The 22,046-nt window shown below is 51.2% G+C and overlaps 5 protein-coding genes across 5 annotated transcripts; 2 read left to right on the forward strand and 3 right to left on the reverse strand.

Moving 5' to 3' along the window:
• Positions 1 to 122: 122 nt before the first annotated feature.
• CPAR01_15739 (uncharacterized protein) lies at positions 123 to 1,214 on the forward strand (the record flags this gene model as incomplete). Its single annotated transcript, XM_060499987.1, has 5 exons — positions 123 to 184; positions 260 to 324; positions 396 to 532; positions 593 to 1,121; positions 1,198 to 1,214. The coding sequence occupies 5 exons, from the start codon at positions 123 to 125 to the stop codon at positions 1,212 to 1,214; spliced, it is 810 nt and encodes a 269-aa protein (XP_060341176.1).
• A 657-nt stretch (positions 1,215 to 1,871) lies between these two features.
• Positions 1,872 to 3,191, reverse strand: CPAR01_15740 (uncharacterized protein; the record flags this gene model as incomplete). Its single annotated transcript, XM_060499988.1, has 1 exon — positions 1,872 to 3,191. The coding sequence occupies one exon, from the start codon at positions 3,189 to 3,191 to the stop codon at positions 1,872 to 1,874; it is 1,320 nt and encodes a 439-aa protein (XP_060341177.1).
• Positions 3,192 to 4,358: 1,167 nt separating this feature from the next.
• Positions 4,359 to 14,750, reverse strand: CPAR01_15741 (uncharacterized protein; the record flags this gene model as incomplete). The annotated part of the gene is made up of 11 exons (XM_060499989.1): positions 4,359 to 4,749; positions 4,795 to 5,108; positions 5,173 to 5,812; positions 5,861 to 5,987; positions 6,060 to 6,153; positions 6,204 to 7,981; positions 8,048 to 10,811; positions 11,023 to 11,145; positions 11,200 to 12,344; positions 12,593 to 14,310; positions 14,383 to 14,750. 11 exons carry the CDS (start codon positions 14,748 to 14,750, stop codon positions 4,359 to 4,361), a joined length of 9,462 nt encoding a protein of 3,153 aa, XP_060341178.1.
• A 2,499-nt stretch (positions 14,751 to 17,249) lies between these two features.
• CPAR01_15742 (uncharacterized protein) lies at positions 17,250 to 18,814 on the forward strand (the record flags this gene model as incomplete). The annotated part of the gene is made up of 4 exons (XM_060499990.1): positions 17,250 to 17,381; positions 17,435 to 17,715; positions 17,782 to 18,128; positions 18,192 to 18,814. 4 exons carry the CDS (start codon positions 17,250 to 17,252, stop codon positions 18,812 to 18,814), a joined length of 1,383 nt encoding a protein of 460 aa, XP_060341179.1.
• A 464-nt stretch (positions 18,815 to 19,278) lies between these two features.
• CPAR01_15743 (Rieske domain-containing protein) lies at positions 19,279 to 20,616 on the reverse strand (the record flags this gene model as incomplete). Its single annotated transcript, XM_060499991.1, has 2 exons — positions 19,279 to 19,732; positions 19,793 to 20,616. 2 exons carry the CDS (start codon positions 20,614 to 20,616, stop codon positions 19,279 to 19,281), a joined length of 1,278 nt encoding a protein of 425 aa, XP_060341180.1.
• Between the last annotated feature and the right edge of the window lie 1,430 nt (positions 20,617 to 22,046).

Here is a 22,046-nt window from a genome sequence, read left to right on the forward strand (position 1 = left end):
TTTTCGGTTGCCCGTCCGAGTACTGCAGGCCAGACAGCCACGGCTCCCTTTACGATTACTCACACTGGCGACCGACCTTGTTCACGAGCCAACTAAGTCTTCGGACGGCTACAGCATTGGCCATGGACTTCATCACCACCATGACCGATCGTCTGCTCACTGCTGTTGGAGTGCCCCGCATTGTGTGAGTTCATTGCTTTTAGTCTTGCCGGCTTCCCACACGTTACCCCCTCTCGCTAACACGTCTTGCGCACTCTAGTGACAGACCGCTGGACGGGTGGCACATGAACCTCGAAAAGCCAGAAATTGGAATGATTCTCACATGTATGCCATCATTCGCTCTTTCTCTTCTTTCTCATTATAGTCAAGTTGTGCTGAGACGATGCATCATCTAGACCCACCGACTTACACGCAACCGCCGATTAACCACGTCCCCGAACAGGTACTTGCCTTCAAGCCGTCACTCTTCGATAGTGGAGGAGAAGTAAAGCTTGTGCCCCACGGAACTCAACGGAAGTGGCAACATCTTGGAGTCACTGCCCACAGACTCGATCCCAAAGATGCAACCAGACTTCAGCTTCGAACACTTTAGGAGAAACCCGAGAGTTCAGATGGCGAATTGCGAGACATTTGGGCTCCCGAATACATGGTTCAGCTTGGTGATCCCGATGCCTGGACCAGTTACTTTGATCTCTTTGATCGCCAAGAGATCCTTCCTTGGAATAAATCAACAGCAAAGGTCATCAATGTCCTGGGGCACCATATTGGCGAGCATAACCGAGTCATCTTACGTATTCAATACGAAGGAGAGAACGACCGGAATGCCGGAAATGTGGACGAGGTCTGGATGAGAACCTATTATCCTCAACTCCTCCGTGAATACTGGCTTCGTTACCGATGGGCATCCTTGAAAGCCCGCTGGGCTGCCCGTCGGGCTGGGAAACATGTCCCGCGACCCGCTACCGATGAATGGTGGAAGCGTGCTCCGTCGAGTGTCAAACACGGCAATCTCCAATACAGGAACCGCCTCAATGTCTTGACAGTCCGACCAAGAAGGCTCCCCAGAATCCGGATTCGGGACCAGATCGCCGGACTATTCCGCCGGTGGGATGATGCAGACAGTAAGTTGATCACTTACAGCCTTCTGATGTCGCATCGTACTTGTCTGCTGGCTGACTACTAATGTATCCTGGTCAGCGATCCCTCCTCGTTAGCCACCTGCAACACCAGCCTGATACTTCTGCGAGCTATATATGGGCCCCATGCTCAATCTGCATGTAAGCGTGTCTGGACTCCATGTGCCAGCGACTGAGTTGTCGAGGTGATGAGGATGAATTCCATTCAGAATTCCAGAGGAATTCCCACTATCCTCACAACGATCACGATGGGTGTTTTTGTCACAGTCAAGTTGGTTTCGACATGGCGCGTTTGCAAGTCCGCATTAGCGACCGTTGTATTATTCTTTCAGTACATTCTGGGTATCGTAGCGCTTGCTTATTACATTGTTCTCAAATTCTTCACTCGGCAGTGCTCCTAAAAGCATTGGCCGTGATCAGCTGGTATCGTGCAGATGAAATCAAACGAACCAATACTGGTGGCTCATAGTAATGGCCCCGGGAGAGAACAGCGGCTTGCGGGCTATAGGTTGACCAAGCAACTCGGACTAGCCACCTCGTGCCATGCGGACCATGACTCATCTTTCATTGTGCTGCCTCTGTTATACTTCACGATGGCCCTGTTGCATCGTCCCTCACTCTGCCTACATGAAGCATTGCTGCCGACACCTGCTGAAGCCGGGCTATTCGGGCGCGGCAAGGAACGAACGCCCACCTGAGTTGCCTTCTTGTCTCCATTTGTAGCCGAGATGCAGACTACTGATTCTCCAAAACGTCAAAGATTCCTTCAAAGACTGGCGCTGGCGCGGGAGGCCGTGTCTCGCCCTTCAGACTCCGGCTCATTGAGTCCATGGACATGGTGGTGGCCATACCACCGCCCGGGAAACCGAGCGAGACTGATCTCAGCTGTCTGGGTTCGAGCATACCCATTCCGATCTCGGCGGCACCAGAAGCCGACCGCTCTGCACCAAGGGCAAGGTCTAGCCTTGAAGAGGACCTCCGCAGAGGGGAGCGACCATGCAGATTTGGCGTCTGTGAGAATGACCTTGATGGTGGGGGGAAGAGGCGAGTGGCCAATGCCGGCGACGACGGCGAGGGCGAAGAAAAGGAAGGCCGGGAGATGGACGATGAAGTGGAGGAGGAGGAAGACCTGCGCGAGGAAGAGGATGCCTGCCGATTCGAGGACATGTACTCAATTTCGAGTAGGTGGAGAAGGTCAGTGACCGTGACACCTTCGGGAAGGTTGAAGTCTGGGCGAGGGATTCGGTGGTAAGCGGGTGGTCCCATTCGGGCTCCGTTGGTAGACGGCCGACGCTGTTGAACTTGGGGCTGCGGTGGCGGTGGCGGTGTTGGTTGATGTTCAAGATATGATGATGCTGATGGCGGTGGTGATGGAAGTGGTTGGCTAGCGGGTTGAGGTACCTCGAGCTCATGGTACCGCGTGGGCCGCGTAACCGTTGCCAGTTCGGGCAGCCCGTTCATGACAACGGGGCCGCCGGCTGGCGAAGAGCAGCTGCTGACGGGACTTGAGAGCAATTCACCGTACCCTTTGGCGGGCCGGTGACTCTGAGCTGGTTCGGGGCCTTGGGAGAAGGTGCTGCTGCGGTTGAGGTAGCCATCTCTAGGGTTGTCCAAATTTGACTGCTGCTGCTGCTGCTGCCTATGCTTCAATGACGGGGCCCTCTGAAAGGCCGTCTGCAGAGAGAGCCTTCCCCGACGCGACTTTGATAGATTACGCAGAGGTTCCCGAGCCGGCGAGTCGGGCGCGGGCGCGTAGAGACCCGTTTCCGAGACGGCAAAGGGGTCAGCGGGGGAGGAGGATGATTTCAGGGCCTCGAACGTCGAGACGGCCTGGGACACGGGAACATTTTGGTGACCAGTATGGTTCATCTCCTGGATGAGGTACTGGAGCTGGTTGTCGTCGAGGTCGGCGAGGACTTCGTACAAGGAGCCCAAGGAGGCGGAGGGCTTGTGCCGCCTGGCGCCGTGAGAGGGTTTCGCGACGGCGGCGTCCATTACGGCGACACTGTAGTTGTTGTTGCTGCCGCCAGTCTGAGTATCGTGAGATTCCGTCATGGTACACAAGGCTATGTACGGAAGGGGTGTAGGTACTGGTGAATGTGGTGGACGGTAGGTAAAGTGATTGGTACGTATCAGGTATCAGGCACGCTGTGTGGAATGACACTCTGAGACAGTGAGTCTCATTGCTGCTTCAGTGAAACACGACCCAAAGGGTGAATGAGTGTGGGTTGAGTTGCATGAACTTGCTGCAGCCTGCGGGCCACGCACACCAACGCGCGAACACGGGACGGGACTTCGGAAGGGAGGGATGGACGGAGGGTCAGACCAGCTGCAACCTCAGGTTCGAGGGGGGAATGAATGGGGAAGAATTGATTGCGAGGTAATTACTCCGTTAAAGGATGCGGCAACAAAAAGCAGACAGAACGGCAATCGGGGATGAGACGGGGAAGAAGGATGAAACAAGTTGTGAACTACAGAAAGAGAAATGGGCAATTTCAGATAAGCAAGGTCATGAAAGTATGGATACGCGTTCAAAGATGTGTTCCGTAATCAATCCCTCTTTTTTTTGCCTCCCCCCCCCCTCCCCAGCCATCAGATGAGAGAACGAACGAACCCTTTATCCAGGACCCTGCGAGACGGACGCGGGACGCGGGACGCGAGGGGCGCAGAGTGAGGCAGGCTCATGCAAAAGGCAGCAAAAGTCAGCGGCAAAACTTAACGGTTCGTTCAGGTAGCCGTGGCGGCGGTCGTTTGACGTGACAGGGGTAAAAAGGGGCCAAATCTTAAAAAAAAATCTGGGCTTAGGTAATAATTCTGTCCATCATGTGATCCACGTGACCCGGTCAATCACTAAGGTAATTACGACTTTGCCCCGTTTGGGATAAGCCCGGGGCGTTATCGTCAACGCCATTTCGGTTCGAGCTTATCGATAATCAGCTCGAGCGATAAGGTGTTTGCAACGGGAGTGAGGCCGTTCGCATGGTAATGATCGCTCTCAAGTTCCCTCACTTTCACAGAAAATGGAGATTACGAGCTGCAGGTTCAGTAAAGGGGAAATTGACTAGCTAGCTATCTGAGCAATTGGGCAAGGGGTATCTGACAAGCAAAAGGCACTCCAGGCCGTAAACGAGCTATTCTCACACAAACATGGCCCATACCAACAAATCTCGAAACCCAACAACGGATCAGCATCATCAGCTCAGATGTGACCAATAAGACCAATCAGTCCTCCTCGACTTCGCTTCCAATCTCCGAATCGTTGTACTCAATCTCGTCCTCGTGTGCATCGCTATCATCCTCTTCATTGGCACCCATGCCATCCACAGCAAATAGGTCAACGTGATGATCGCCGTTGTCCTCTTCGTCATCCCCCTTGCTTTGAATAGGAGCAAACAGCTTGTCTCGATTCTCGATGACGACTTGTCGGAAGAATGGGTCATCCTCCTGAAGAGTCTTGCCCTGCGCAATGAAACCCATTGGGGTCGACATGAAGTCTTGACCGCGACGGCGCGCAGCAAGCCACTCTTGCACAAAAGACAGGGGCCGCGCAGTAAGGCCGTTAGGCGACACATACACCTTGTGCTTTTCGCCGCTCTGCGTATCGGCAGAGTCACTGTCTGAACCTTCCTGATCGAGATACTCTAACAACGGCAGTGACTAATCGATGCCAAGAAATTCGCAGAGCTGGTCGTACTCGGCCCACTCAAAATATAGCCGGCCGCCGTAGATTCCCAGCTCGATCTTCAGCCAATCTGGGGCCTTCCAACCAAGAGGGAGTGAAGGGACACTGAAAAAGTTGAGGTCGCTGAAATGGAGCATCTTCCGGGTAACTGGCGCCGCGTAGGTAATCAAGTTTGTCGCGCAGTGAAAGGCTGGATCCTTGAGAATGGACAAGAGTATTTCCGCCTCTTCCGGTATAACGATCAAGGCCACTTCGGTCTTACGGCTCCATAGTATCCAGTTCACATTGCGCTAGCCATTTGTTAGCAGTGGCCCGTGATAGTACAGAAACTTCCAAAAAAAGGTTGTGACTTACCAGGAAATTGTCGCTCGTCAGATCGAAGTTTAGCTTGACTGTCCGCTCGAATTCCGTAGTAACGTAGAGATTGGAACGCGAGGGTCGGTCCGAAACCTTGAACTTCTTGCCTATCGCAGTCTTGGACAAGGATTTGATGGCAGGGACAAAGGTGTGGGCGCCAGCGGGTATTCTTCCTGTCGTGGCGAAGGACTCGACTTCTGGGTGCAGCCCAGGGAAAGCCAAGGCTGGATAATGATACGGCTTCTTGACTTGACGAACTGTTTCAACCTCGAAGGCCACTTCTCGTTCTTGTTCAACTTCCTGGAGAGCGGATGCATGGACAGCCCCACCAGTGTCTTGGAATGCCTTTCGCCTCTTGTTCAGTTCCTTAACAAAGGCCCTGATCTTCGCGTCTGATCCAGCCTGGAATTCTCCAGTTCCCTTGATCTTTCGTTTCGGCTCGTAGAGCTTCTGAAGACTGTGTTGCTCGTCTTGCTTGATCGTCCCAAGATAGTTTTCCCGCTGGTGCTTATCTTTGACAAAATCTGGGTTGTCAATCGCAGCCTGCATTCGGCGACAGAAGTCCATGCCCTGGGAATAGTAAAGTGGCTGTAACTGCTCAATACCATTGCAAGTGTTGTCCAAGAGCCAGAAAATCCTAAAAATGGGTTAGCAACATCATTGGACTTGGCCAGTCATGACTTACACATCGCTGGAATTCACAGTGGCCCCATGCGGCTTGCAGTGGAGATCAACAATGCTCTGGTACACTTCTGGGGGAGCGAAAAAAGTCACGGATTGAGTTGTGCCCAGTTGTCTCATTCGCATAGCAGCTGTTAATGGTCTTGTAAGTCCAATGTTCAGGAGAGACATTGCGTTGAAGTAGTCCTGTATTAGCTGCTCACCTTGAACTGTATGGTCTTTGCTTTGATTCAGTCCCAGAGTCAACGCACCCCGTGCTGATGGAGGGAACTTGAGGTCTGTACCTCTCGTATGAGCCTGTGTCGTGATCAGCAACCCCATCCCAGAATGCGCAATCTTGGAATTACCTCATCCAAATACACCAAGCATTCGCCGAGGTCATCAGCGTAAGGGGATGCGAGGAGCGGCGTCTTTCTACCACTTCGCTGGATGATCCATGGCATGTTGCTTTGGTCAAAGAACAAGGCCGCGGCAGCTTTCTCGTCGATCGTTAACCACTGCTTAGCTAGGGTCTCGTTGTCCATCTCCAGTATCTGGGCGCCAGCATCGATCAAAATTCTGATGCCACGACGATGAAGCTCTCTCAATAGATCGGGCTCGGATGCACGCGCCCCACGGGGTCCGACAACCCTGTGGCACTCTCGAGACCGGTCGTGCAATAGGTATGTGAGAACTTCTGCATTGGTATGTGAAAGCCCAGGAAGATCATCCTGCGTGATAGTGAGCGGAAGCATTGTACGATTGTCGTTTGTGCCACTGAACCCGGTTGTCATGGCCGATGACGAAGTAGGTTGTCTCTGTCCAGTTTGCTCTGCTTGCGTCGACTGATCGGTGTCATGCACTGAGAAGAGAGGGATATCCCAACCATTTGATTGGAGCTTGACTCTGAACTGTTGCGCATGCTGAGGAAAAACGAAGTTATTCATGAAGTAATCAATCGCCGCAATGTTGTACCGCAGAGCTATCCATATCTCACCAAGTTGCTGACCATCATCGACATTGATCGAGTTCCAGGCTTTGAGGTGCTCAGGGAATCTTGCACTGCTTCGAGTCCACTTATCGTATTCAGAGGTTGGATCATCGCACTTGAGAAGATGCTCAAGGGATTGGGTCAGTTGAGCGACGCTGATGCCGTCGTAGTAAAATGCCAGACATGTGAATAAGATGGCGACGTCTGGGTGTCCCCACTCAGACTGCTCGCTGGGGACGCCTTTGGCGTGGTAAGGCACCGCAATGGGGTCTCGGAGTGGATGTAGCCCATACTGAACATTCCATCTCTTCTTCAGAGTCATCATTAAGATGCGGTTGACCAAGATACCCCGAAGCAGGTAAACGGTCTGCTTGACGCTGGGCCGGTCCGGGCACAAATGACGAATACGCTGAAGTGTTGCATCCCGGGGTCTTTCATTGAGCAAAAACTCCCTAACAGCAAGTCGGTCGACAGCGTCTAGGTTCTGCAACTGAAGAATCCCAGCATCACCCCGTAACACATCTGAAGTAAGGAGCTTGACAAGAGCCTCCTCAACGTCCGTTCGTAAGAAGAAGAGTAATGGGAAGCCTCCCCCGGATCGTCGAATGACTTCGATTGAGTTCGGAAACTGGTGGGCTAGGGTGTATAGATGCCTGTCAACGAGTCGCAAGAGGTCTTGAGCCACTTGCCAACGATGAGGATGCCCATCGACAGTCATCTGTGAGCCGGAGGGGTTGATCAGCTGTGTTCTCACAGCTAATGTGTAATCAGACTCATCCAAGATGTCGCGGCATCGAGTGCGTAGCCACGACTGAACATTGATCATTGGCCCAGCTTCCGGCATCCTGTTGTCTACCATCCGCTGCAGGCCGCTCAACATGAAGGACAGGTTGTGCTCCGGCTGGCATACCATGACCCCGGCTTGCTTCATTATAGTTCTGTGCACTTTATGGTATGCTCGAATGAGGTTTTCCTGTGTAGGGGTTCGACAGGAGAACGGAATGTGCCGGACTTGTCGATTGAGAAGACCGCCGAGTCGTGCCTCAAGGAGCTGAGCCGTTTGTAGCAGAAGAGCTTTTGGGACCACTACCCTTACAAGGGTTTTGGTATCTGCCAGTGCAGCAGCCACCATGGGTATGATGCAAGATGTTTTGCCTGTTCATCATTAGCCATCAGCATTGTAAGAGAAAGTGAGTAAGCAGGGTTGTTGGTACAACTGACCTTGCCCCATGTTCATCTGCAAAACAGAATTACAACCAGAAGCCGGAGATACTGTAGCCAAGGCGACGTCAACCTGGTCGGGTCGTATCATCAAGTTTGCTTCGATTTCGAGAAGTAGCCAATCAGGATGCTCGGATGGCTGCCAGTTCGAGTGGCCCTTGTTTGCCATCTCGTCTGCGTATCGTCCAGCATCGCCACGCATAATAGCATGGTTAATACGGAGATCTCGCTGAGCGTTTGTGATCGAGATACCAAAGTCCAGCAATGTCTGGAACACCGAGTTGCCGAACTGAACGGGCGTGGCTGTCGACCGGAGCTGTTCCAACAAGGTCACCGTAGTGATCGCAGGCCAAAGCTGGCCGGCCTTGAGCCAATGCACGCTTTCAGCAGAGAGATTCTCGTCAGGTTTCTCTAGAGCAAGAGCAATAGCCTTGTAACGTCGTTGGGTCGAAAGAAGCGACAAAGAAACTTCTCGAGAAACAAAATCTGGTGGCATATCGTCTCTGGTGTGTTTAGAGGCATGCCTGGAAACAAAAGCGTCCAGACTCTTCTCCAGGTCTTCCGCGTATTTTTGACGGACCAGCGACTTCGAGTTGGACAGGTTCGACACAATCTTTTTCAGCTCGGCGATGGCACCGGTGGAAGGAAGCAGAGTCGTCTTCACGGACATCCAGCTCGGTGCTAGAACGTTCGTCCCAAGACTTCGGGTTGCTGAGAGTGGAAGCTTGATTGGTTGGCGAATGTGCACTGGATGGCGGGATGGTTCGACAAGGCGGCCAGCCCTAGGATTAACGATCTGGACCTTGATATCTTCTCTGAAGTTGGTCTTTCCACCGTTGTGAGGACTCGGAACTGTCTTTCGCAACAAGTCAGACCTCAGTGAAGGGATCTCACCACCACGCAAGCGGTCTCCAAAGCTCTCTTCTGATGCAATGAAGCGCGAGGCCTCATAATTTGTCTCACTTTGGTGTTGATCCAGAATAGACTGAACAGTGTTCAAGTGTGCACACAAGTCCTTGTTTTGGTAGAGGTGCTTCCATCCCACTCGGACCACACTCAAAGCAGCTTCGATGTCGACCTGCAAAGGCTTGGATATGTCTGCAACGCCGGGCTCGATGCAAGGCCACTGCTCAAGTAAGTACTTCGCCAAGAACCTGCAATCATCATTGGCCTTGAGATCCCAGGCTGCTGTCTCGTCTCTCATACGTCGAAGCTGTTTGGCACTGGCAAAGCTTTTGAGTTCGTCAGCATCATTCTTGGGGGCTGGAGTCTTGAACGGTCCAATCGCTTCAATGAGATTGTCTAGCTGAGGGGCGTGGTTGGATTGGAAGTCTCGATACTCGACCCAAACAGGTAGCTCGACAGCTTTCAATTCCTCGTAAACTGCAAAAGCCGCTAAAGTCTTGATAAGACTCAAATCGGCTTTCGAGCCGTACGAAATGGGTGCCAGCATGAACATCAGCACAAAGGGATTTTCTTGTTCCCGGCAAGACTTGACTAAGGAGCCCCAGTTTGCCGCAATGTCAATGCCCAGGCGGTCGTTCAGTGAGTTCTTCTCGCAGAGTTCTTGAAAGCCACCGATCAGATTGTTTTGAGAAAGCTGCTGTGCCAGGCACCGCGTCGTCATCGCCTTGTGTGGCCAAGTTCGGAGAAAGTTGACAATCTCCAGAACTTGCAAGTGACGCTGGTTAGAAGATGCTGGGACATCGCGCGACTGGTACTTGCAGTCGACGGCCTTCGTAATATCTGTGCTATTATCGAAAGACCGCTCATATATCTGCCTGCGAAGCCGGGCCCGAGTATGCAGGTGAAGGTCGCCAGCGGGTGGCAATACGCCGAAGTTGACATCAACGAGCGCAAAGGATTGAAGCTCTGCCGAAATTGACAAGATCTGTTCAACAATAGGTCTGAACATTTCATGCTGTACGCCTTCGGTCAAGCTTACATCCCAGCGATCCGTTTTCATGACTTTGAGATCGGTCGGATAATACTCATGCTGTGGAGTGAGTTGCGCGATCTTGAGTAGTACTTTGATTGGTCCACTGTGAAGGGGAGACCAGGGTTGACAGATCCCAGATCTTAGCCATTGTAATGCCTCTTCAGTCCCAGTCCGTTCAGTGAGAGGGTCCGGGAACGACGAAGACGTATATGCGTGCAGCTGTGCCTTCATATAGAGAAGCATTGGCTCTGGAGCTGATTCGATCCGTCCGAGATGTCTGTTGATGACAAACTTGCCGTACTCTCCACTGGGAGGCACTCTCACTACCATGTTGTTATTATTTTGTTTCGCTTCCACTGCACCAACTGGTGTCAAGATGCTTCTCTGCTGGATATCGCGTGGGTTCCGCAAAACCAGCTTGCTTTCAAGGCCGTACCAAGTGCCCGCATCTTGGTCTGAGTCAATTTCAGATCCTAATTGAGGTGATTGGAGCAGGCGGCAGGTGTTGACGCAGAAGAGAAGTTGTAGCCGGCGGATCTCTACGCTCAAATGTCCTGAATGCGGCTGGAACACAAGGAGGTTCAGGCGTTCTTCAAAGCCACCGAAAATGTCAGCGATACGGGCGAACAGGGAACTATACGTATCGACAAGCCGAGAACTCTTGTTCGTACAGCTACGATATTGAACATCGAGAATCCAGTTATGGTGGCCAATGTTCCATTTGTCGGCGTTCGGGGTGATGAGCACCTTTCCACTCCGTAGGTCCCATTTTGTTTGATTTGAGAAGTTAGCCGAAGTCCCAATCCGCACATTATTATTCAAAAACTTACAGCCAGTGAACGCAATCATTCAGAAGAGGGCCGGGTAGATCCCATGCGTCTCGCGATTTGAACTTGCTTCTCTGTATCAATTGAAGGTACTGCTGTCCTTTAGTTGCCCGAATGACAATTGAACTGCCGTCATATCCAATGTCGATGCGATATCCATGATGTTTGACAGTCAATGCTGGTACTCGGGTCGGTCAAAACAATCTCACACTTTCTTGGAAATGAGGCTCACTGTAGTCCATGCCAGGCATGTCCGAAGGGCGAGTAAGCAAAGCCTGCTCCCCGAAAAGTTCCGTGAGTACTTCTGTATGTTCAGGTGGCTTGGGGAGTTTCTATCAATGAGTTAGCCTATCTCACTAGCTGATTTCCAGTCAACGAACACATACTCCAAGAGGACGGTTGTCGACGAGGAGCAACCCAGTGCAAATGTTGTACTGAACAGTCTGCATGCGCTCTTCCCAACCATCATGGCCTTGGATCTCGCAGATAACCCATTCTGACTCGAGTTGGAGAGACGAAATCGTACGAGAATGGCCGTCGGCTTCAGGCCACACTGTCATAATTGCGATCCTAAACATGTCAGGTGCAGAAGCAATAGACTTGCGAACCATTGGTGATAGACGATATGATAGCTTCATGTCCGAAACGACAGCGTGTTGGAGAACTTGAGGCAGTGCGCCAACGTCAACAACCAAGTTATCCTGGACTGTAATGCAACACTCGATGTACGTCCGCAACGAAAGCGAATCAAGATTCGCAACCTGGTTCGCGTGAATGACGTACGTGCGCTTGCAAAGAACCGCTGCCCAAAGAGCGTACTGTTGGCACCTGCGGGCTGTTTCAGCATCCCTTGCTCGGAATGTCTCAAAGCGAAGCATTTCAACCCATCGCAAGCAGATTTCGCGAGCTCGAATAATGCTTGAAAATCCCTTTTGGTCGGGGCTTGTGGTTGTCAACGCGAATGTCCGGAGCAGAAGTGTAATCAGAATGTCCATTTGGTACGTTTCGCGCCAATTGGCTTGCACAGTTTCTAGTCGCGTCTGAATCTGCTCCAATAGTCTCTTGCAGAACGACTCATCTCGAAAGATGGTGTGAGTGGCTCGAAGAAAGTCGCCCGAGGTATCTTGTGGGCCGCTTTGAAGGGCAAGATGGGTCACCAGAAGCATCGTGACTTCGCTTGAGAAGTTCAGGTTTGTTGAAGCCAGTTCTGTGAGCAACACAATCCAGCGTTGGGATTCTCCAGTCATGAGCGTTTGCATGGCCAGATATTCGTGGTTGTTAATCCCTGGAGGGCAGCTTGACTGGCTGGCAACAACTTCGTAGGACGATGGACCTGGACCACTCAACGAGTAAGCCTTTGTCTCCAGCAGCGTACTCCACGGCGAGCTCTTTGACAGGGTCAGAGCAACTTGGTGGTCGAATAAAGGTCGGAATCTGACACGGCCGGGCCATGTTGAGGTCGATTCGTCAAAGTATCCGAGCTTCAGAGCGTTTGGGCGGCATACACCATCACGTCCTCCTTCCCATTCAACTGGAAACGGCATCGAAGTGTAATGAGTTACATGGACTGTAGGGTCAGATGGTTAGACATTTGCTGTAGCTCGAAATAGGTACAGAAGGCGGCAAGCCGATCGGTACGCGAAAAAGGGCTGTAGATTTCAAGTTATAGTGGAAACTTACAAGGCTTTGTAGTCGAGGCTAAGCCAAGCTTGTGCTGACTCGGCCTCCAAAAAGACTTCAGCTGGAGATAGTCTCTCAGAAGACACCGAGGTAAAATACCTTGGTCATCGAAGTGAGTCGCGAGATGTCGAAGAAGCCACCATGTCGTGTCTCGATATGCCGCAAACTCCTTTGGACAAACTAATTCGAAAATAACCGCTCGTGCAACGACAGGATCACTAGGCAGGGGGTCTTCGAATATATTAATGCGCATGCTTTGAGCTTTCTCCATCATGGAACATCTCGAACAGTTGCGGTCATGATACCCCCGGCCCTGGGGATTGTGCTCGTCGAAGATGTAAGTGCAGGCGCTGATATCAATGCGGCTGATCAATTCGTCATATTCCTTGCTTTTCTTTTTCCACTCCCGTTGTTTCTGATCGCGCATATTGCTGGCTAATTCAATGATTGCTCCGTGCAAGTCTTTTAAGACCGACCCCTCACTTGATTCCTTGTAGTACCGCTCAGCAAAGCAACCCGGGGATGGGTCCTCAAAGATGTTGCGGCGGCTGGCACTAGCGTTTTTCACGCGAGCTGACAGAAGATCTTGGAGCATGCCGAGGCGCCTCATATCCTCAAGCTGAGGCAGAAGGAGAACATCTAGCATTTGTGGGTAGAACATTGGGTGAAAGTCTATCAGCAGGGGGAATGAAGCGCAAGCAATCGAATCCATCTTGATGCACAACTCCATGACTGTCAGAAGCATCTGGCTGTTTTGTTCTGCGTTGCCCTCGTACAGAGGAGCCGCTGTATGGATGTAGTCAAAGATTTGCTCAGAAATCTGTGTGCAGGAATCTTTTGTCGATGCAAGGAGCTCCGTCTCGGTGTTGATCAGCTTATGATAGCGCTGTGCATAATGACTGAGATGGTCTCTGGGTGCTTCAACTGGACCTTCGCCCGGAATTTCCCGATATCGTCGTCTTCTGCGTGGCGCTTTGTTGCTGAGGATGACCTTTTTGATGTACTCATAGCTGGCCCTGAGACCAAGCTGCATGTCCACGAAAGGGGCTTTCCGTGGAAGCGTGGGGATTTGTTTAGTCAAGCTCTTTCTCGTCTGTGTAATCGCACGATGGAGAAAGTAGGAACACTTGTCGATGGTTGCGGTGAAGGTGGGATTGAGACGATTGAAGAGAAAGTCGTACCTCGAGACGGCGACACGATCCTGGGAGCGGCTTCTATCCAGGTCAACTTTGACGAGCCGACGGCAGATTTTCTTTTTGAGAAAGTGAACATTTTCAGCGCTGGCTTGGAAGGTGATTGTGGCGTCGAGAAACGTTGACAAAAGGACACACATGAAGAACTTGTACTCAAGACGACCTTGCTCCGGACTCAACGAGACGCAGAGGAATCTCTCGATACAGACGCGGAGGATGAGATAGTAAGGTAGTCTGCGCCATGGCCTTTTGGCGTGATCCCAGCAAATGTCGTCGCGAACACGCTTCCTGAGAAGGACTGGGGCAACCCGGCGGCCATTTTCTTCAAGAATTGCCATGAGTAGAGAGGTGATGATGGAAGGGTCACCGGTGTTGCGATACTCGAAGACACTAGTGCCGGCCTTGAAGGCGTGAGCAGCGAAGTCCTTGACGGTTTCCAGCGACGCCTGCTCAATGAATGTGGCTAAGCTTGATTGAAAGTGCTGATCGGCGAAGGTCGTGAACGGGATGGCGACCGCGATCCCGGGGAAGTCCCAGAGCAGAGCGCCCTCGGTGGCTAAGACCTGTTCATTCTTGGCAGACGCTTCGAAGGCCTCGAAGACGACACTGTCGTTGAATTTGGGACTGAAGAGGAAACTTGTCAGCGGCCCATGAACTTGTGAAGACGATGGTTTTTCAGAGTGAAGGAAAACTCACTCTTGTGCTCGACGGATGATGAGACCAGCATTCTGTTTCTCGATGTGCAGAACAATGCAGCCCGACGGGCCCAGGTCGTGCAGTTCTCGGAGAAGAATTGCCTTGTCAATTCGCCCGGCTGCGTTGAGATGCTGGCAGGCACCGAGTGTTTTGCCAACTGAGTCCCAGACATCGCGGCATTGATCAGCGTTTCCAGGCAATTCGCTCATGATCTTGGCGGCGGCTGCCAAACGCTGAACGAGTTCAGACTCGATGAGCTGGATTTGTTTCTCTGGGTCTCGCTGCTGTGGGAGTTTGGCTGGCATGGCCAGGTGGCTGAAAAGCGCACCATGGACGGCCGCTGGCGATTCCACCAGCAAGGGGTCCATGGTGGCCGGAATATTCCACTAAGTCGCAATAGGGTGGTGCTTCACTTGATATCGGGGACTTCTTGGACGAATGTGAGGACGGCGGGTTCTCTCGGAAAGAATGATGTGAGATACGTTGAGGCGTGTTGAGTAGAGAGATACTCTAAGGTAGAGAAGGAGTTTGAGAGATGGGGGAGAAAAACAAGAGGGTGAAAAAAAAGTCGAGATGGATATACAGCACCGCAAGGAGGAATAACCAGCGTTTGAGGCGGAAGAGACAAAGGTGGGTCTTGAATCTCGAGGCGACTGACGAAAACTCGAAGTGGGAAGGTGCATTCCGGGCAAAAAAGTAGGCAGGCGCGGTCCTTCCAACATTCTCGAGTTTCTTCCATTACAGTTGCCATCGGGAACCTGTAGTCGCTGCCTAAGGTACCAGATTCCTTGAGGTACTTTGAGGTGGAGCGTTCCTTGAGAGTTCCAATGCACTTGACGTTCCATTGGATCCAACGGTATTGACATTGCAGTAAAGAAAAAAAGGGTTGGACTTGATGCAAAGAATTTCGGTGAAAAGTCAAGAGGAGGAAAGAAAGGCTTATGTTGAGATACAACCTTCTAGTAGATTGTAGACCTTGAGGTGACCATAGGTAGGAATGTGAAGAAAGGCAACGATGACGGCAAAGTAGAGGCAGGCTTATTCAATGAAAACTGACATGATCCGGCATCTTTACCCACCTGCAAGCAAGAAAGAACAATGTGATCTAGTCCGTCAAGACAACTCAATCTGAGCCCCGATATCTCACCTACCAAGCAAAAGAAGACGTTGTTCAAGTTCCAGTTGGCGACACCATACACTTTCTGAGTCTTAGGGCCTTGTCTTGAATTATCCATGATATGTCACTTTTGTGCTCCGTTTTCGTGATATGCCCGGAATTTGGAGGTACTTCTCTGATTGATTTCCAAGACTAGATAAATTCCTTTCTGCCGTCCCTGGCCGACTATCAAAAGTCAGGATGACCAGGGTTCAGGACGCATGGTGCAGATTGATCAGAACTACAGTCTGCATCAGCCTTATGCTTGCTATGATTCACCGGATAAGAGAGAGAGTTGGCCGGAAAAGGTTCACTTGCAACTACGAACTGAGGCACAGTAATTATATGAGGTTCATTGGTTCAGCTGGTTGGGGGTTCTCAGCTACAGTTGAAAATGCCCACAGACGGGCGAGGAGTGTTCGCTTATCTAATCAATGGATCAGTCTGCTACGCCACCACTGCCCCAGCCTCACCATTCCAGCGCTCAACTGAGACGTGCTTAGCCACAAGCCACAATGGTCATACCTGCAACATCTATTACCGTCCCTGCCCTCGCAGGTCAGGCTAGGTGATGCAATTAGCTGGTGCAAATCTCGATACCACGTTCTATTGTTATCTTAATCTCAAAACTCCACGGCCTCGCTTCCGATGAGCAGATATCTTACATCGGAGCTACAATTATGGGCCAACCAATCCAGCTTTGGGGATCTCTGCAATGACCTTCCTGATGTTCATATACCAATCAGGAATCGTCATTTTTCCATCCTGAGGAAGATATTTTCAGGAGTCCATTCTGACGTATACAATCGATTTCGCCTCTCATGAGTCCAAGAGTATAGTCAGTAATTGACTCGGCTTCTAAGCACAGCGCTGCTCAAAGGCTCCAGAGATATTGCAGAGTGCCAGCTGAGGGTAGGCAGTTAGGGAGCGTTCACACCGTTGAAAACTGTTTCGTATCTTGTGTGGCTTGTCTGAGAACGTTCCAGGAGAAACATAAGCTCTCTGTAAACAGACTTTTGAAGCTAGACATGCAGTTTTTAATGATCTCGATGCTTGCCTCGAGAATCTTCTAATCATGCAGATGGGATTTATCAAGTATAATTTGTAATAAAAAGCTGGAAGCATTGAGAGTATTTCATGGGAAGCATGGTACATCTTCTGTCTTGTAAGGTAGCGGAGTTAAAGTCAGCAATGTGATTAGTTGACTTCTATCGCCAACACCATCTGCGTGGGGCATGGCGTGATCATGGATTCCCACGCTTGTTACCTTGAACTCATACCCGATGTCTGCAGCTCGTGGCTTCCAGTTGGCCAATTCAACTTATCGAAACTTCGGGGTCAACTTCGGCAGTCTTGATGCGGGTCCTATCGTCACGGTTAATGCCAGCCCTGCTTGACTGCGTCCACCTCTGATCCTACGTTGCGCCGGGGAATTGAAGCATGATATTTTGAAGCGACTTACCACGCCCACTTTCACAATTGCGTGCTGCTCTTGTTATCTTAATTTGCCCATAACTTTGCAGTTCTGATGCAAACTCTGAAATTCCGAATTCCTTATGGAGCCTGACGTGCTTGCCAACCTGAAGGTGCTCGAGGGTGTTAAACTCAGCTAGCTGCTACGAAGTAGAAGTGCCGGATACGTTCTCAATCTTCCCATGAGTGATCTTGATATCTGTGCCTTCTATCGAAATCGCTGGAAAGTAAAATCATCATGGCTTTGGAGCGATTGAGCCAGATTTACCGATCGTGTCTTTTTCAGATCATCATTGTTGGGATTGTGGCTTTTTGTGAGCCGGGAATATGGACAGCACTGAACAATCTCGGGGCTGGCGGGAACGCATCCGTAAGTTTCATCGTCTGATGGGTTGTGCTTCACATGCTAAGAATTCCTGATAGCCTCTGTTGAACAATGCCGCCAACTCTCTTACATACGGACTCATGTCTGTGGGATGTTTCATAGCAGGAGGCATTACGAACAAGATTACAGCGAAATGGACTCTGTTCATCGGTGCGGCATTCTACACTCCCTACGCGGCAGGGCTGTACTGCAACAACCGGTATGGTAACGAGTGGTTCTTACTGCTTGGTGCCGGGCTTTGTGGCATTGGAGCATCGCTGTTGTGGGCGAGTGAGGCAGCCATTGCAGTTGGCTATCCCGAGGCGGAGAAGAGAGGCCGGTAAGTTCTCTACACCCGTGCTCTTTTAACACGTTGATAGCAGCCGACTGACAAAACGTCACCCAGATATGTCGGAATATGGATGGGCATTCGACAAATGGGGCCCCTCGTTGGCGGCGCAATCTCCCTGGCGCTGAACATCAAGACAGCCGAAAAGGGCAAGGTCACCTACACAACGTATCTCGGCTTAGTTGCCATCTCATCTTTGGGAGCACCCGCCGCTTTATTGCTATCACAACCCCAGAAAGTCATCAGAACCGATGGCACAAAGATTCCGTACATGAAGCAGACCAACTTCGCCATCGAAGCTAGGGCCATTTGGAAACAGCTAAAGAACAAGTACATGTTGCTACTCATCCCCGTTTTCTTGGCTGGCCAGTTCGGCACCACCTACCAGGGGAATTATCTCACAAGTACGTCTCCGACATAGTAGCCTTTACTCATGAGCATGCAAGTGACTAATAATCGATCAAAAGCGTACTTCACCGTCCGGTCCAGAGCCTTGGCATCGTTCCTCACAGCCATTGTCGGTGCCGCCGCGAACATAACCACCGGCGCAATTCTGGACGTTAGGCGATTTGAACGCTCCACCAAATCCAAGGTCGTCTATATTATCATTCTTGTCTTCATCACGACCGCATGGATCTGGAATGCTATTATTGAGACACGCCTATCACGCATGGAGGACCCGCCGTCTTTCGACCTCGGTGATGGTCCATTTTTCAATTCTGCGTTTACGGTCTACATGTTCTTCAAGTTCTTTTATGAGATGTTGCAGACATACATCTACTGGCTGATGGCTGAGATCAAGGGCGCTCAGGGTGATGGTGATATCGCGCGCACCACGGGAATCTTACGATCGTGGGAATCGATAGGTAGTACGATTGCCTACGCCGTTGGCGCGACACACTGGCCCAACAAGAACCAGATGATTTTGGGATTCTCTCTTTGGGCTGTCACAATTCCTTTCACGCTGCTTGCTGTTTTTGGTAACTGGAACCAAGGCAGGGAGGAGACTTTGCAGAATTCAGATGAGTCTGAGAGTGATCTGGGTGTCGAGGGAGTTGCAGTTCAGAGCAAGGGGCAGGAGCAAGTATAAAGGTTTTTTAAGAGCATCTCCAACACGGAACGACCCCGATATAAGACAAAGATTACACATTCCTTGAAAAATGAGGCTTAGAGCATAACAGTCTGCACAACCACCATGATTGAGACTTATATTGCATCAAGTGTAGGAGTTCTTCATGAGCTGTTATTAGTGGAGAATGGAAATGGAGTCCGGCAAGTTTCCCGCGCAAAATGTTCCAAAACACATGGCAAAAGAAAGAATTCTTGATCACTCCGAATTTGAGAACCACGAAATCATCGAATACTTCGCTCAGTGACGACGGCATATTGGCAACTTGTCATGGAAAGAATGCTCAAAGTGTCAATTTCGCCCAATTAACTAAGGTGGTGTAAAATGAAGGCTATCAATATCCAACGCCAAAGGGTGAGATGCTCAAGTCTCGCCATGATCCATGCCTGCCGTCCTTCGGGCTTCTACTTCACAACAACTTCGAATCAAAATGCAATCGCCTCATCAAGACACATCTTCTTGTTGTCGTCCATTCTGCCTTTGCCTCTGCTACAGCAGTCGATTGCCGCACAAAGCTGTGAATCACTCTGACTCGCCGTAGCTGTCTTTGGCACCTGCTGCTGCGCCGGCCAGATCTCGCTGCCGGATTGTTGCTCCTTCTTCCAGTGCTCGGTGATGATCTCGCGCACCGTCTTCTGGAAGAAGAGAGGGCCCTTCTCCATCTCAGGGTGGAGCTCGCCGTTGACAAAGATCCCAGCGTTAATGTTCTTCTGGGCGTTGGCGCAGAGGTACTTGTCCTCGGACATGATGCGCTTGTACATATCACTGATGACATTGAAGTCCTCGTCGCTAGAGTTCTTGTTGCGGTAAACCTCATAGCGCATCTGGGACTTGGAAGGTCCGTCGGGAACGAATCGCTGGATGAAGAAGAAGTGTGGTCTTAAAGAAATGTTAGCAATGGAGTACACCTTTCGTAAGTAAGGTACGTGAGAAACTTACGAGACGTTCATAGAGGCGTTCGGCCAGAAGTAGGTAGCAGCGACACGGAAGCCCTTGGCGATCTGCTCAGGTGTGGGCTGACCAAAGTGCTGAATGTATGCGTTCTGAGTGTTGACGAAGTAGGAGTTGAGGTCTGCGATGGAGGGAATATCTGGGTGGGCAGTCGGGCAGTGGTAGCACTCATTGTAGTTGTCGGCCAGGATCTTCCAGTTCCACTCTCCCTCCATCTCCCAGTGGTGGTCAAAGACGTAGTCCTCAAAGTTGTAATGCTCGAATCTCTCCTGCTCATCGATGCCGAGGAAGTCATCGTTCCACGCAATCTCGGGCGTCTCGGCAGCATCAAGGTTGACCCAGATAAAGCCATTGCGGTCGACGTGAACGTGAATGGGGAACAGGTTGTTCTGAGACTTGTCGAAGCCCGCAAGCTCCTGGTAGCCAGGAGCCTTGGCCAAGTTACCCGCCAGACCGTAGGACCAGCCATGGTACTTGCAGGAAAAGACGTAGCTGTTTCCCTCTTCCTTGGTCACAACGGGGAACGCTCGATGCCGGCAAATGTTGTGCATGGCGTTGATGTTTCCTTTTCGGTCTTGGACAATGATGAATTGGTAGCCGGCAACATCGTAGCGGACCCAGTCACCAGGATTGGGGATTCTGGCCCTGTGCGTAGTGAGGAGCCATTTTCTGGAGAAGATGGCACGACGTTCAAGCTCGTACATCTCTTGAGAGGTGTACCAGGAGGCAGGAAGGGCTCTGACAGGGGTTTTCTCATCCTGGGCAGCAGGCTTGGAGCCGCCGAGGCCAAAGTAGTTCTTGAAAAGTGACATTGCTAAACCCGCAATTCTATGTAAGATGATAGCTCGTTGGAAACGATGAGAGCTGGGGAACTGGAGCTGATGCTCGGTAGTTGTAGTCTGATGATTGTGGTCTGATTTGGCTTATCTACAACTCTATGACCTGAGATGGCAGTCCTTCTATATAGCCATGGTAAGCCCTGGCCGGTAGACTGAGTCCGTGTTTCGCCCTTTCCTATCTCCTGGACTGGAAACCATCGTTTGGGCCGGCCGGTGCTCGATGTCGCACACCGAACGCCTCTGACAATTCCGGACACCCATAGCCATCAGGTGGCTGTTGATGCGGTCGTGAATACCGATCACATGACCGGCAAACACATCTCACGCGGACCGACTCGTACTCCAAACACCATGGGGTGGGATATACGGACCGAGCCGCGCTGTGATGGTAGAGGTCCTGGGTAAGCTGGGGGCCCTTGAGGGCAGTGTAGATAGGATTCATCATGGTGTATCACTTGATGCAGCACCCACCCCCAGGAGTCTAGACTTTTCAAAGCCGTGTTTTGAGCTGGACATCCTTCCATGAAGATCCGGTCCATCTCTACACACAGACTTAAGGTTGATCATCCCTGCTTATCACAGCTTCGACCAGTCAGTCCCCTCAGAAGCTCCCCCGGTCAGTGGAGTCAGTATCTGTCACATATCTGCCACTAACGAGTATCCTTTCCCAATCTGGAAACTTTTCACTGTGCATTCTTCATTGGGTAGTCCCCCCAGTCCCCGCCTCGTGAACGCCCAGGCGGTTTTGACTCCATTGGCACCCGATGGTTACACGTCGTTTTCCAGCCGCTGCTCATCCTCGATGTCAACAACGTAATGCCTTTGGCTCCATTGGCGTCAACGTAGCACTGTGTTCGTCCCATTCGCTGCACCCTGCACTCCTCTCGTACCATTTGTGGCGGCTCGGCGTACGTGACGCCGTCGGCACACTAGTCCGGATACCCTTGGTGTGTTGGACGCCGTGCATCAACTTCAAGTGCCTGTCACGCTCGGTACCAGACCGGCACTTTGCACTAGATGACTGATCTGCGATGTAGGGTACAGCTGTCAACGAGTCAACCACCTGGTCAGGTCATAACATACAGGCACACCGAGGATTCCCGTATCTATCGTGATGGTGTTGACCGTATCTGCTGTTTATGGAGAAGACGACTAAGTCAAGGAGAGTCTGGTAAGGATCATTGCTCTGCTTACACTGGGTCCCAGGGCCTTATCGCGATTCATCCGGGGGCATCCCTGGTGTTTGCCCATGGGGTATGGAATATCCAACCGAAGCAACTCAAAATGTCAGCCAATGCCCTGTCTCTGTCTTTGACCGACAAGATAAACTTGCATTGCAGTGTTTCTATTCAAGAACGCGAATATCACGATCTAATGATGCTCATGTTTTTTTTTTTTTCTTT

The sequence above is a fragment of the Colletotrichum paranaense genome, assembly GCF_030867605.1.
Source record: "Colletotrichum paranaense strain IMI 384185 chromosome Unknown Scaffold_21.1, whole genome shotgun sequence".
NCBI classification, from domain to species: Eukaryota; Fungi; Ascomycota; class Sordariomycetes; order Glomerellales; family Glomerellaceae; genus Colletotrichum; species Colletotrichum paranaense.